The following is a 13,859-nucleotide window of genomic DNA, read 5'->3' as shown; positions in this document are numbered from 1 at the left end:
GGGTCTCCTAAGCCAGCGCGCGCGGCTGGCTTCGAACCTGCGCAATCCTCCTGTCTCTGCCTCCCAAGCGCGGGGATGACAAGCGTGCCCACCACGCCCGGCTGCACACCTGATTTAGGAGTAGGGGAGCGCAGGTTCAAGGACAGCCTCAAAACTTGCCTGACCAAGCTGGGCAACGGTGGCGCACACTTGTAATCCCAGCATTAGGGGAGCTGAGACAGGAGGATCGCGGTTCACAGACAGCTACTTGGTGAAACCCTCTGCAACTCAGTAAGACCCTGTTTCAAAATAAAGAATGAGAGCCGGGCGTGGTGGCGCACGCTTGTAATCCCAGCATTCGGGAGGCTGAGACCGGAGAATGGCGGTTCGCGGACAGCCTCAGCTACTTAGTGAGGCCCTTTGCAACTTAGTGAGACCCAATATCAACATAAAGAATAAAACATAGGTCAGGGGGTGTAGCTCGAAGGTTGAATGCCCCTGGGTTCCACCCCCAGACCCACAAAAAAAAAGAAACAAAATAAAGAATAAATATAGGGCTGGGGGTGGAGCTTGGAGGTACAATGTCCTTGGGTTCCATCCCCAGTACCGCAACAAACAAACGAAAAACAACTCACAAGACCCTCATCAACTTAGCGAGGCCCTGACCAATATAAAAAAGAAGAAGAAAGTTGAGCATGGTGCACGATGGTGCATGCCTGTGATCCCAGTGCTCGGGAGGAGGAACTCGCAAGTTCAAGGGCTGCCTCAGCAAGGAGTGAGATCACCAACCTAGCGAGATCTGTGTTCAAAATAAAATAAAATAAAATAAAATAGGACTGGGGATGTAACTTAGAGGTAGAACGCCTCTGGGTGGACCCCCCCAGTGCACTCACACACACACCTCTCTCTCTCTCTCTCTCTCTCTCTCTCTCTCTCTCTCTCTCTCTCTCTTTCCATATATACATTTTTTTCAGGCTCTTGGAGAAATACTATTTCAAGTCTACTTTAGATTCCCCCTGACCTGCAGGCAGCAAAGAAGCTCTAGAAGACTAATAGGGTCATGTCAAAGGGATCAGGAGCCAGGCTGGGGAGGCACCCACTGGGCCACTGGAGCTCAATAGGATAAGAATAGAAATAAATTTAAATCAATCAAATAGACTTAAATCTATGGGTTTAAGATATTAAATGCTATTAAAAATAATTGGTCGGAGTTGGGCGTGGTGGCGCAGCTTGTAATCCCAACATCTGGGAGGATGAGCCAGGAGGATCGCGGTTTGCGGACAGCCTCAGCTACTTAATGAGGCCCTTTGCAACTCAGTGAGACCCTGTTTCAAAATAAAGCATAAAAAAATTGGGCTGGGGGTGTAGCTCCAAGGTAGAATACGCCTGAATTCAAATTCTATTACCACCAAAAAAAAAAAAAAAAGAATAAAAAAAAAGAAAAAGAAAGATTTCTGTTAAACAGAATGTCGGGAATTAGGAGAAAGACTCAGGTTTGCAGCTGAGGGCTGAACCCACCCTCGGCAGCCTGTGGGCCGCTGGTCCGTGGATTGTCCTGTCAAGGACAGGGACACACAGCCGGCCCAGGATGCTGTCAACGCGTGTTCCCTGGACTGGCCTTCATCTTGGTCCTGAGAATAATAACCTGTCATGTCTTGGGGCAGAGTAGCCGCCCACACAGGAGCAAAGAGGCCAGAGGAGGGCTGCCAGGGAGGCTGGGCCAGGCTGGGAATGTTTCAGACCCACCTCCTGCAAACTCCCAGGGCGGGGTCAGATGGCGGAGGTTTGTTTCTGCAGAGTGGGGAGGGACCAGGCTTTAGGAAGGGGTGAGTGGAGAGAGGTGGGCTAGCGAGTCTGTTAAGGAACACACAGCTTAGGGCCAGAGCAGTGCCGTGGTTGGCCTGTCCTGACAGTCCCAGAGAGAAACCGCCACAGCATGGTGCTGGCCGGGCAGTGCGCAGCTCCCCCGGGGCTTCCTCAGTCAGGCTAGGACAGATTTTATTAAACCCCCCCCCCTTTTTTATTTTTTTTTGCCATATTGGGTGTGGAACCCAGAGGAGCATTCTACCTTTGAGCTACACTCACAGCTACATATGTGTATGTGTGTGTGTGGGGAGGCGGTTGGTGCTGAGGATGGAACCCAGAGGCTTTCTACCTTCGGGCTACAGCCCCAGACCTATTTTCTATTTTAGTTGGAAACAGGGTCTCACTAAGTTGCTGAGAGCCTCACTAAGTAGCTGAGGCTGGCTTCGAACCTGTGCAATCTTCCTATCTCAGCCTCCCAAGTACTGGGATTAAAAGTGTGCGCGACCACGCCCGGCTCCTATTTTTTTCTTTATTTTGAAACAGGGTCTCACTGAGTTGCCAAGGGCCTAAGTAGCTGAGGCTGGCTGGCGAACCTGTGATCTCAGCCTCCCTAATGCTGGGATTACAAGGGTGTGCCACCATGCCTGTTATTGTTACTTTTTATTTATTTATTTATTTATTTTATTTATTTATTTTTTGCAGGTCTGGGGATGGAACCCAGGGGCTTTTGACCTCCGAGCTACACCCCCTGCCCTATTTTTTTTTATTCTTTATTTTGAAACCGGGTCTCACTGAGTTGCAGAGGGCCTCACTAAGTAGCTGAGGCTGTCCGCGAACTGCGATCCTCCAGGTCTCAGCCTCCCGAATGCTGGGTATTGTTACTTTTTATGGGCGCGTTATCTCTTTTCCCGTTCAAAGGGAATTGATCATTTACATATTTTAAACTATACAAGAAGGAAAAAAGGCACAATGCGGAGCGTGGGGACCCACTCCTCCGCACCGCAGGCTCCCAGGCTCGCAGGCTTCCTCCCGCGGCGTCCTCGCGCATGCGCACACGGGCGGTCGGGTCCGCGCGCTCAGGCAGCGCCGAGGCCACCCCAGGCCGCGCGCGGGTCCTGGCGGGGGCGGGGCCACGCCGCCCGGAAGAGACGCCGCGCCGCGCATGCCCCTTCCTTTCCAGCCTCGGCCTCGGACCCTGAAGCCTCCGCCGTGAGTTCCTCTAGCGCTCGGGTTCCATCGGCCCCCATCCGGGCCATCCTGTCGCCATAGCGGCCGCGCCCCTCCAGGCTCGGGCTCGGAGACTTCCCTCTCCCTCCCGGCGTTGCCATTTCTAGGCAGCGACAGCGGCTGGGGCTCAGTGCCGGCAGATAGGGGACGCTGAGAGGGAAGATTGGTGCCGGGATGGCGGAGGAGGGGAGTTTGGCGGGGACCCGCCCGGCGAGGCAAGGCAGGCCGCGGCCGCCTGCGCTCTCCCGCGGGCAGGACTCCGCTGCAGGCGGCCCGGCGCGCTGGTTGGGGAAGGAGTGTAGCAGTTGACGGCGTGGAGGCCCCAGCCCGGGTTGGGGGCGCAGCCTGTGGAGACGCGGCGCCTTCCCACTTCCGGGCCGCGCTTCCGCGCTAGGTACGGCCCCCGAGGGCCCATTACCACGGGAACACAGTGCCGCGGCCCGGCCTCCCTCCCCTGTACCGATGTTGTTGTGAGAGTTTGTGGAGTCGAGCAAGTGTACACCCGGCCCCGCTCCAGCGTCCTGGCGGCCTTTTTCCCTACCTGCTTTGCTGGGCGTGGGGGAAGAGCAGGTTTCTGATTGGATTTGCATCTCGTAGTCCTCCCTTCTGTGAGTTTGAATTCTAGACCCCGGGCGGTACTGTGTGATCGCTGGAGGGTCATGAACTCGATTACTGGACCTCAGTCACATGGCTCGCAGGTACTCTTCATGCTGTTCCTTACAGATGTTGATGCCCAAGAAGAACAGGATCGCCATCTATGAACTCCTTTTTAAGGAGGGAGTGATGGTAGCCAAGAAGGATGTCCACATGCCCAAGCATCCGGAGCTGGCAGACAAGAACGTGCCCAACCTTCACGTCATGAAGGCCATGCAGGTATGGGGTCACGGAGATGGGAGTCCAGCAAGAGGTGAGGGCAGCCTGCCCTGCTTGCTGTCTTACAAGGCAGTAAGCCAGATATCTCTTTTGATATCGTGTGTTCCCCAGGCCAATTCCTCCTGAGTTGCTGGAACTGTTACTCAAGTGTACACTGCCGCAGCTTAGTTGTCTTAGGGTGTTTGGGATTTTTTTTTTTTTTTTACAGTCTCTCAAGTCTCGTGGCTACGTGAAGGAACAGTTTGCCTGGAGACATTTCTACTGGTACCTCACCAACGAGGGCATCCAGTATCTTCGTGATTACCTCCACTTGCCTCCTGAGATCGTGCCTGCCACCCTGCGTCGCAGCCGGCCAGAGACTGGCAGGCCTCGGCCCAAAGGTATAGTGTCCAGATAAATAGCCTCCAAGGGCTGCTGAGGCTGCTCCTGGGGGGGCAGGTGTATGTGTACAGCTGTGTGCATGCACGGGGGGGGGGGGCAGGTGTATGTGACACTAGTTTCTTCTGTGTGCGGGAATGGGGAGTTCTTAGTTCATCATAAAAGCCAGCTTTAGAGGGACTGTGGCCTGCAGGCCCTTTGAGCTGGACCCAGGCCGCCTCCCCATGCGGGTGCGCACACCCAGATACATGGCGGAGCCCGCGGGACTGCGTCCTTGTCAAGTGAGGTGCTCATCCCCGGGAAGTGCAGGTCGGCCCACCAAAGTGTCACCAAAGCGAAGAGTCTAGACTCTTGGAAAGGGGGGCACAAATCGTAAATAGAGGGGTGAAGCAGAGCGCTGCCCAGCTGCGAGGGTGCTCCTTTGAGAGAGGCGCTGAGTCTCCGCCTCGCTCCCGCCCGCCGTCTTCGGTGGCGCAGTTGTGCTTTGTCGAGGTGAGAGCACTTGTCACAGAGAGCGTGTGGGCTGATGGCTGGTCTGTTTAGCTAGCTAGCTTCTGGGTGTGTTTACTTACTACCGCTCACCACAGAAGTTACGGTTATTTATTGCATCCCTGGGGATCGGGCCCAGGGACAGTCTACCTCCGAGTTACACACCTCCAACTTTGCTTTTACCCTTTGAGAGGCTGGGTGCAGAGGACCTAGGTAGCTGAGGCTGACAACCTGGGATGCTCTTCTCAGCCTCCCAAGTACTGGATTACAAGCGTGCGCCACCACACCCAGCATTTGTTTTTCTACTGCAGAAATAGTTTGTATTCCAATGATGGCTTCCAGGAATGTGCCAGGGTAACTGAGGAGAGAGAACACTAGATTGCATTTTTGTGTGTGTGTGATTCTGAGGATTGAACCCAAGGGACATCCTATGTCCAAGCCACACCCCCCCCACCCTGTTAAAAAAAACTTTTTTAAACTTGAAAACTGTCTGCTGGGATAGGTGGCGCAGCCTTGTGATCCCAGTATTTAGGAGGCTGAGGCAGGAGGATACAGATTTGTGGCCAGCCTCACCTATTCGGTGAGACGGTGATTCAAAATTAGGAATAAAAAGGTTTGAGGGTGTAAGCTCAGAGGTAGGTGCTCCCGAGTTCAATTCACAATACCACAAAAAAAGGAAAATAGTCCTAAGCTGCTGCGGCTGGCTTTCATCCTTCTGTCTCGGCCTCTCTGGTACTGCGTTATCACCATGCCCAGCTCTTTATTGGGGGGGGTGTTTATGGTGCTGGGGATAGAACCCAGGGGCATTCCATTTCTGAACTACACCCCTAACCCTGTTTTTATTCTTTATTTTGGAGCAGGGTCTCCATTAGTAGTCCAGGGTGGCTGTGGGCCTGCGATCCTCCTGGCTTAACACCCCCCCCCCAGTACTAGGCTTCCAAGCATACACTACCACATCCGGCAGGGATTTTTTTTTTTTTTTTTTTTTTTTTTTTTTTTTTTTTTTTGGTTGTACTGAGGGTGGAACCCAGAGGCTTTCTACCTCCGGGCTATACTCCCAGACCTTTTTTATATTTTATTTGGAAACAGGGTCTCACTAAGTTGCTGAAAGCCTAAGTACCTGAGGCTGGCTTTGAACTTGTGCAATCCTCCTGTCTCAGCCTTCCAAGTGCGGGGATTACAAGCATGCGCCACCATGCCTGGCTTGGGGATTTGTGTGTGTGTGGGGGGGGGTACTGGGGTTCCTGGAAGCCCCTTCTACCTCCGGGCTACACTCCCAGACCTATTTTTACATTTTTTTATTTGGAAACAGGGTCTCCTAAGCCAGCGTGCGCTGCTGGCTTCGAACCTGCGCGATCCTCCTGTCTCTGCCTCCCAAGTGCAGGGATTACAAGCGTGCGCCACCACGCCCAGCCGGAATATTTTTTTTTATAGGTAGATTTTAGCTTTTAAAATATGTCCCTTGCCAGGCGTGGTGGCGTACACTTGTGACCCCAGTACTTGGGAGGCTGACATGGGAGGGTCGCAGGTTTATGTGAGGCTCGTAATCAACCTAGTGAGACCCTGCTTACAAATAAATAAAATCGGGCTGAGGGTGTAGCTTGGAGGTAGAATGCCTCTGGGTTTGATTCCCAGTACCAAAAAGTAAAACTGTAACTCGTGTCTGTTGCACCTCTAAGCTGTGTGCAGAGGCCCAAGAGAAGCGATGACGTCTTGGTGGCTCTAGATCACATGACTGCTGTTGGAGTTGGGGCTTTCAATTTACGTGCCTTTTTTTTATTTTTTTATTTTATTTATTTATTTTTTTGGTGGTACTGGGGTTCCTGGAAGCCCTTCTACCTCCGGGCTACACTCCCAGACCTATTTTATATTTTTGAAACAGGGTCTCTTACGCCAGCGCGGCTGGCTTCGAACCTGCGCGATCCTCCTGTCTCCGCCTCCCAAGCGCGGGGATGACAAGCGTGCGCCACCACGCCCGGCATGTGCCTCTTTTTTATATACTACATTTCTACTTGGAAGTAGGGGCCACGTTCACATTTTTGCTACTCAGATGTTTGTAGAAATTGCTGCGTTTTTGGATTTGCTACGTAAAGTAGTATGAACAGCTTTATGTTGAGAAACTCAATAGGAGAAAAACAGTGGGCTTTTGTGGGGACATTTTACCTCTCTGAGCTACACCCCCAGCCCTATTTTTTATTTTTTTGGTGGTACTGGGGGTGGAACCCAGGGACTTTCTATCTCTGGGCTATGCTCCCAGACCTATTTTATATTTTATTTGGAAACAGGGCCTCACTGAGTTGCTGAGAGCCTCACTAAGTAGCTGAGGCTGGCTTCGAACCTTTGTGATCCTCCTGTCTCAGCCTCCCAAGTGCTGGGATTACAGGCGTGTGTACCACGACGGCAACAGTGTTTTTAGGTCATTTTAGCTGAGATGTCATTAGTGATACTTCCTGTGGGAAAAGGTTATGGCCGAAAATTCTGGGTATAGGGAACTCCTGTCCCCATTAACCCCAACATAATCCTGTGGCTGCCCAGCGGGGGCAGGAGGGCAATGCCAGAATTCTTGGTTTTGAGGAAACCGACTTCCCACGGGGCCCTGTGTTGACGGTGTGTATTTGTGCAGGCCTGGAAGGAGAGCGACCTGCAAGACTCACGAGAGGAGAAGCCGACAGAGACACCTACAGACGGAGCGCTGTGCCCCGTGAGTAGCGGAGCTTCCGCGCCTGGGCTGCGGGGTCCTCGTTGGGCCCCCGGGGTGGAGCTGGGATCCTTATTGGGTTCCCGCTGTGGCTGTTTGGTAGAACGGGGCTCAGCCCTCGGGATTCCGAGGTGACCAGAGCACAGCTGGCACAGCTGGGCCGTGCGATCTGTGTCGGAAGGTCCCTGAGAGCCGGGCTTGCTTGGCTCTCCCTACGGCAGGATCCCGCTTTTGAGGAGCGGATTGCCTGTGCTGACCCAGGGCCACAGTGCTTGTTCCTGAATGGATTCGTGCTGTGTGCTAGAGCAGAGACGTCTGCCTGGCAGGCGAAGGCGGTCTCATCAAGGAAGCATTTAGTGATGGGAGTGTGTGGAAGCCCATGTGGTGGCAACGGCCTGAGGCGAACGGGAGAGCCACGGGCGTGGGGCAGCCTCGGCAATTAAGAGCAAGGCCCTTAGCGACCTGGTAAAGCCCTGTTTCAAAACAAAACAAAGCCAGGCACGGTGGCGCACCTTGGAATCCCAGTACTTGGGATACTGAGGCGGGAGGATCTCAGGTTCATAGCCAGCCTCGGCCACTTCGTGAGACCCTGTTCCAAAATAAAGAAGTAATGGGGCTGAGGAAGTGGAGCTCAGAAGTAGGGCAGAGTGGTACTTGGGAGGCTGAGGCAGGAGGATCTCGGGTCCGAGGACAGTCTCGGCAACTTAGAGCAAGGCCCTCAGTACCTTAGTGAGGTCCTACTTCAAATTATTCAAATAGAGTTACGGTGTAATGCGGTGGTAGAATGTCCCTAGGATCAGTCCCCGGTATTGGGAGATAAAGTGTATGTCGGATGGCTTGGGTGCTGAGAGGAAGAAGTAAACGGGGTTGTTAGCACTTTTTGGTTGAGTATTCAAAGGTAGGTTGAGATTTTTTTAATGTATGTACTAAGGATTGAACCCAGGGATAGTCTACCTCTGAGATATTCCCCCAGCCCTATTTTATTTATTTATTTATATTGCGGGTCTGGGAATGGAACCCAGGATCATTCTGCCTCCGAGCTACACCCCCTGCCCTATTTTTTCTTCTTTATTTTGAAACCGGGTCTCACTGAGTTGCAGAGGGCCTCACTAAGTAGCTAAGGCTGTCCGCGAACCGCGATCCTCCCGTCTCAGCCTCCTGAATGCTGGGGTTACAAGCGTGCCCACCACGCCCGGCTTCTATTTTTATTTTGAAACAAGGTCTTACTAGGTTAATGAGAGTCTCATTATTTGCTGATGCTGTCCTCGAACTTGCCATCCGTCTGACTCTGCCTCCTGAGTGCCGAAGAGTTTTCATAACTTCCTCCGTCTTGGCATCTTTTGATTCATGTGTGAAATAAAAGTTAGGATGAGCCACAGTAGGCACACTTGTAATCCCAGTACTTGGGAGGCTGAGACGAGAGGGTCCTGCGGGTTCTAAACCAGCCTAAGAGGCTTTCAGCAACTTAGTGAATCCCTATTTCCAAATAAAATGTAAAAATGGGTCTGGGAGTGTAGCCCAAAGGTAGAAGGGCTTCCATCCCCAGTGCAATAAATAGCGGCTGGCTGCAGTGACGTACAAGCTTGTAATCCTAGCATTTGGGAGGCCGAGATAGAAGGATTGCCAGTTTAGTTTAAGTCCAGCCTCTTGACTTACGCTGTCAGCAACTTAGCAAGACCCTGTTTCCAAATAAATTTTAAAAACACTATGGCTAAAGATATATGTTTAAAGTAGAATGCCCCTGAGTTTTGTCTCACTCCCAGACCTATTTTATACTTTTTTTATATTTATTTGGAAACAGGGTCTCCTAAGCCAGCACAGCTGGCTTCAAACCTGCGCGATCCTCCTGTCTCCACCTTCCAAGCGCGGGGATTACAAGTGTGTGCCACCATGCCTGGCTTAAAGTTTTTGTTTTTGAGTGGTACTGGGGATGGAACCCAGGGCATTCTACCTCTGAACAACACCTCCTCCAGCTCTATTTTTTATTCTTTATTTTGAAACAGGGTCTCACTGAGTTGCAAACGGCCTCACTAAGTAGCTGGGGCTGTCTACGAACCCGGATCCTCCTGTCTGTCTCCGGAATACTGGGATTACAAGCGTGCACTGCTACTCTCGGCTAAAGGTGTTTTGTTGTTACTGGTACTGGGGAAGGAACCCTTCTACCTCTGGGCTACACTCCCAGACCCATTTTATATTTTATTTGGAAACAGGGTCTCAAGCCAGCACGCTGGCTTCGAACCTGCTTGATCCTCCCGTCTCCACTTTCCAAGCGCGGGATTACAGGTGTGCGCCACCACTCCGCTGAAGGTGTTTTAACACAGTCCCTGTATGCGTCAGTGTAGTGTCACGTTGCTTTGCGTTAAGTGTTCTGCGCTCTTCTCCTTGGAGGGGTGGCCGCCCTCCGGTAGGACGACACAACACTTGGTTGTGTTTTGCTGCAGTCTCGGTTTCTCCCTGTGCTCCGTCTGCACGCGAGGGGCGGACGAGTGGTGACGCTCGAGTTAGTCCTCTGGGTAGGGCAGCCTTCCTGGGGAAGCCGCCCTGGACTAGGCTTGGAGGGTGGGCCGCACATGGGTCCTGCCAGCAGGAGGCATCTGCTTTTCCCATGGTTGGGTGGTATGGCTTCTCTTCCTTGTTCTCGGGAGATGAGATTTTACAATGCCAGCTGGGCGTGGTGGCGCACGCTTGTAATCCCAGCATTCGGGAGTCTGAGACCGGAGGATCATGGTTCACAGACAGCCTCAGCTACTTAGCGGCCCTTTGCAACTCAGTGAGACTGTGTTTCAAAATATAAAGAATAAAGTAGGGCTGGGGGTGTAGCTTGGAGGTAGAATGCCCCTGGGTTCCATCCCCACTACCACCCAAAAAAAAAGGCTTACTGTGTCTCTGAATTGGGGTTTCTCTTTGCAGCTGGTGCTGACAAGAAAGCCGAGGCTGGGGCTGGATCAGCCACTGAATTCCAGTTTGTGAGTATCCCTGTCCGCTTGTCACTCGCACGCTGGTCCAGGGCAGGGTGTCTGAGTTGCTGGGTAGTAGGAACAAGCTGTCCCGTGGGGGCGCGTGGGCACATGGGTAAGGGCGCGGAGTTGGCCGCGCGGCCTTGGAAGGTGTGGTTGGCGGGGCACTGTGGCGTGAGGCCCGCAGGCTAGCCAGGCCACTGCGGGCGGCACGGCGCTCCATAGCTAATGCTGCTTTCTCTTGCAGAGAGGCGGGTTTGGTCGAGGACGCGGTCAGCCACCTCAGTGAAGTCGGCGGGGATTGCTTCGTGCTAAATAAACTTGTAGCTCTAAAAACTTGATCCGTGTGGCTATTTTGTATTTTGCAGCTTGAATGGGAATGGTTTAAGGGTCAGGCATAAGGGAAGCGGCAGGGCCTCGTGCAGGTGCAGGCTGACGCCCTCGTGCTGCTGGAGCTGTGGGGTGCCACCTGCCCTGCCCAGCACCTCCGTGCAGCCTTGCCCCGGCGCCCTGCCTCGGACCAGCTGTGGGAAGTGCTGGTCTCTAGGGCTGAGCGGTGTTGAGGCCCGCAGTTTACTAATCCCAGCCTTACAGGCTCATGGTCTGTACGAATCAACACACAACTGGCTGGTGAGCCGGGCGTGGTGGCACATGTTTATAATCTCAGTATTCTGGAGGCTGAGACCAGAGGATTGTGGTTGGAGGACAGCCTCGGCTACTTAATGAGGCCCTTTGCAATTCACTGAGACCTTGTTTCAAAATAAGGCTTGGAGGTAGAATGTCCCTGGGATTCATCTCCAGTACCACCAAAAAAATGAATTAAAAGGACTGTGGGAGCCGGGTGTGGTGGCCCACGCTTGTAATCACAGCATTTGGGCAGATGAGACAGAAGGATCATGGTTCATGGACAGCCTCAGCTACTTAGTTGAGGCCCTTGGCAACTCAGTGAGACCGTTTCAAAATAAAGAATAAAAAATAGGGCAGGGGGTGTAGCTCAGAGGTCAAATGCCCCTGGGTTCCATCCCCAGACCCGCAAAAAAAAAAAAAAAAAAAAAGACTGTGGGTATAGCTCAAAGGTAGAATGCCCCTGGGTTCCATCCCCAGTTTTGCAAAAGAAGGTGGCTGCTGGTGGTGGAGCTCAGCTCTTATGCTTCCCTGGCCTGAGGCTCTGGACTTGACCCTCAGTTCTGGAACAGCAGATTTTGAAGTCATTGCCCAATATCCATCTTCAGGCCCCTGCGGTTTATTTCCAGGACTGGAAACGAGCCCTCACCCCAGGCCTCCTTGGGAGGGGGTTCGAGGACAGGAGGGGATGGGTAGCAGTGTCGGCTCCCTGGGTGTGATGAAGAGTGCCATCTTGGGCCAGGGGTGGGCGTTGTATGTATGGTCTGGGGACTGCTCCACAGCCATCGTGCCCCTGAGCTCCGTCCCCGCTTCTCAGGGGCTTTGACGGGTGAGTGGAGTAGAAGCCACAGGGTGCGCTTGGGACGTTCGGGACCAGAGCTCAGGCCTGCCCACCCACTGCTGGACGACAGGACAGCCTTGGCCTGCCGGGAACCCACAGCTCTGCTAAGTACCACTGTGGGGCGGGTGGGAGGGTTGCCACTGGACACCGAGGCAGGGGTTTGCAGACAGACCAGGGACAGATGCACACCTTTCTTACTTCGGGCATCTGTAAGTTACTCATGGAGTGCTGCTAGCCACCCGTGCAGATGACAGTGTTAAGTAACAGTACCGCTGGGTAAGGTGGCACACGCCTGTAACCCCAGGATTTGGGAGGCTGGGACAGGACTGCAGGCTCAAGACCAGCCTCAGCCGTGCAGCAAAACCCAGGTAGCTCTACAAGACCCTGGTATTTTTTGTTGTTGTTTTTTGGTGGTACTGGGGATGGAACCCAGGGGCCTTCTACCTCCGGCTACACTCCCACACCTGTTTTATATTTTTTATTTGGAAATGGTCTCTCACCCACTGGCTTCAAACCTGCATGATCCTCCTGTTGCAGCCTCCCAAGCGTGGGAATTACAAGCGTGTGCCACCATGCCCGGCCCAAGACCCTGTTTTTTTCTTTTCTTTCTTTGCAGTGCTGGGGATGAAACCCAGGGACATTCTACCTCTGAACTACACCCCCAGCCCTATATTTTTTATTCTTTATTTTGAAACGGTCTCACTGAGTTGCCAAGGGCCTCAACTAAGTAGCTAAGGCTGGCCTCAAACCTCCTGTCTCAGCCTTCCAAATGCTGGAATTACAAGTGTGTGCCACAACACCTGGCTCAGACCCTGTTTCGGAATAAAAGGCTGTGGGTAAAATGCCCCTGGGTTCAATCAATACCTAGTACCACAAAACCACAGGTGGATTTATGCTGGTAACCAGTGTCTTGGTGTGCAGTTGTAGTGCTGGCCACTAGGTGGCGCTGTGGCAACTGCCCACTACATGTAAGACAGCTCTTGGAGGTGAGCTTTGGAGTCAGCCACCAGTGAACAGAAGCTTGCTTTGGCAGAAAGGCAGGTTTGGGGAAGCAGTGCTCAGCACAGCCTTGGCTGCCCTGCCAAGGATTGCTTTTATCCAATTTTGCTTCTGGCTCGAGAATGTCAAATGGCTTGCCCGCGTTCACACGCCTTGTGATTGTTTAACCTGGATTCCACTGTGAAATGTTAGTAGCTCCTGGCCTTCCTGTCTCCCAGCACAGCCAGGGAGCAGATGGGTTTCCTCTACAGCCTTGGTAATTTTTTGGCTCTAAGCTGCCACTATTTTTCAAATATTTTTGGCTCTTTGCCAACTTCTCTTGTGATTTAAATTAGTTCCAGATATATTCTTCATCTACTTTTTTTTGGTACTGGGGATGGGACCCAGGGATATCCTACCTCCGAGCTACACTCCCAGCCCTATTTTTTTAATCTTTTTTAAATTTTTGAAACAGGTTCTCACTGAGTTGTGAAGGCCTCACTAAATGGCTGAAGCTGTCCGCAAACCGTGATTCCCCTGTCTCAGCCTCCCAAATGCTAGGATTACAAGTGGGAGGCTGAGACAGGATGATTGCAGGTATGAGACTAGCCTCAGCAATCTAGCAAGACCTTTTTTTTTTTTTTTTTTGGTGCTACTGGGGATGGAACCCTGGGGCATTCTACCTCCAAACTACACCCTAGGACCCCCCCCCCCTTTGGTGGTACCCAGGGGCATTCTACCTCCAAGGTACATCCTTAGCCCTATTTTTTTTTTGTGTGTGTGTGTGTGTGTGTGTGGGTCTGGGGATGGCACCCAGGGGCATTCAACCTCTGAGCTACAGCCCCTGCCCTATTTTTTATTCTTTGTTTTGAAACCGGGTCTCACTGAGTTGCAGAGGGCCTCACTAAGTAGCTGAGGCTGTCCGTGAACCGCGATCTTCCTGTCTCAGCCTCTTGAATGCTGGGATTACAAGCGTGTGCCACCACGCCCAGCTCAGCCCTATTTGTGT

The 13,859-nt window shown here is 52.6% G+C and overlaps 1 protein-coding gene across 1 annotated transcript; it reads left to right on the top strand.

Annotated features, from left to right (window-relative positions):
- The first annotated feature begins 2,973 nt into the window (after nucleotides 1-2,973).
- On the top strand, nucleotides 2,974-10,737 carry LOC308273055 (small ribosomal subunit protein eS10). Its single transcript, XM_080710165.1, has 6 exons — nucleotides 2,974-2,994; nucleotides 3,736-3,885; nucleotides 4,094-4,265; nucleotides 7,376-7,453; nucleotides 10,361-10,416; nucleotides 10,655-10,737. Exons 2-6 carry the CDS (start codon nucleotides 3,736-3,738, stop codon nucleotides 10,694-10,696), a joined length of 498 nt encoding a protein of 165 aa, XP_080566291.1. The 5' UTR covers nucleotides 2,974-2,994; the 3' UTR covers nucleotides 10,697-10,737.
- The last annotated feature ends 3,122 nt before the right edge of the window (nucleotides 10,738-13,859 follow it).

Source organism: Muscardinus avellanarius (assembly GCF_963383645.1).
Source record: "Muscardinus avellanarius genome assembly, chromosome: 14".
Classification (NCBI taxonomy): domain Eukaryota; kingdom Metazoa; phylum Chordata; class Mammalia; order Rodentia; family Gliridae; genus Muscardinus; species Muscardinus avellanarius.
Note: the sequence above shows the minus strand (reverse complement) of the source record. Positions and strands in the feature narration are given on the sequence as shown.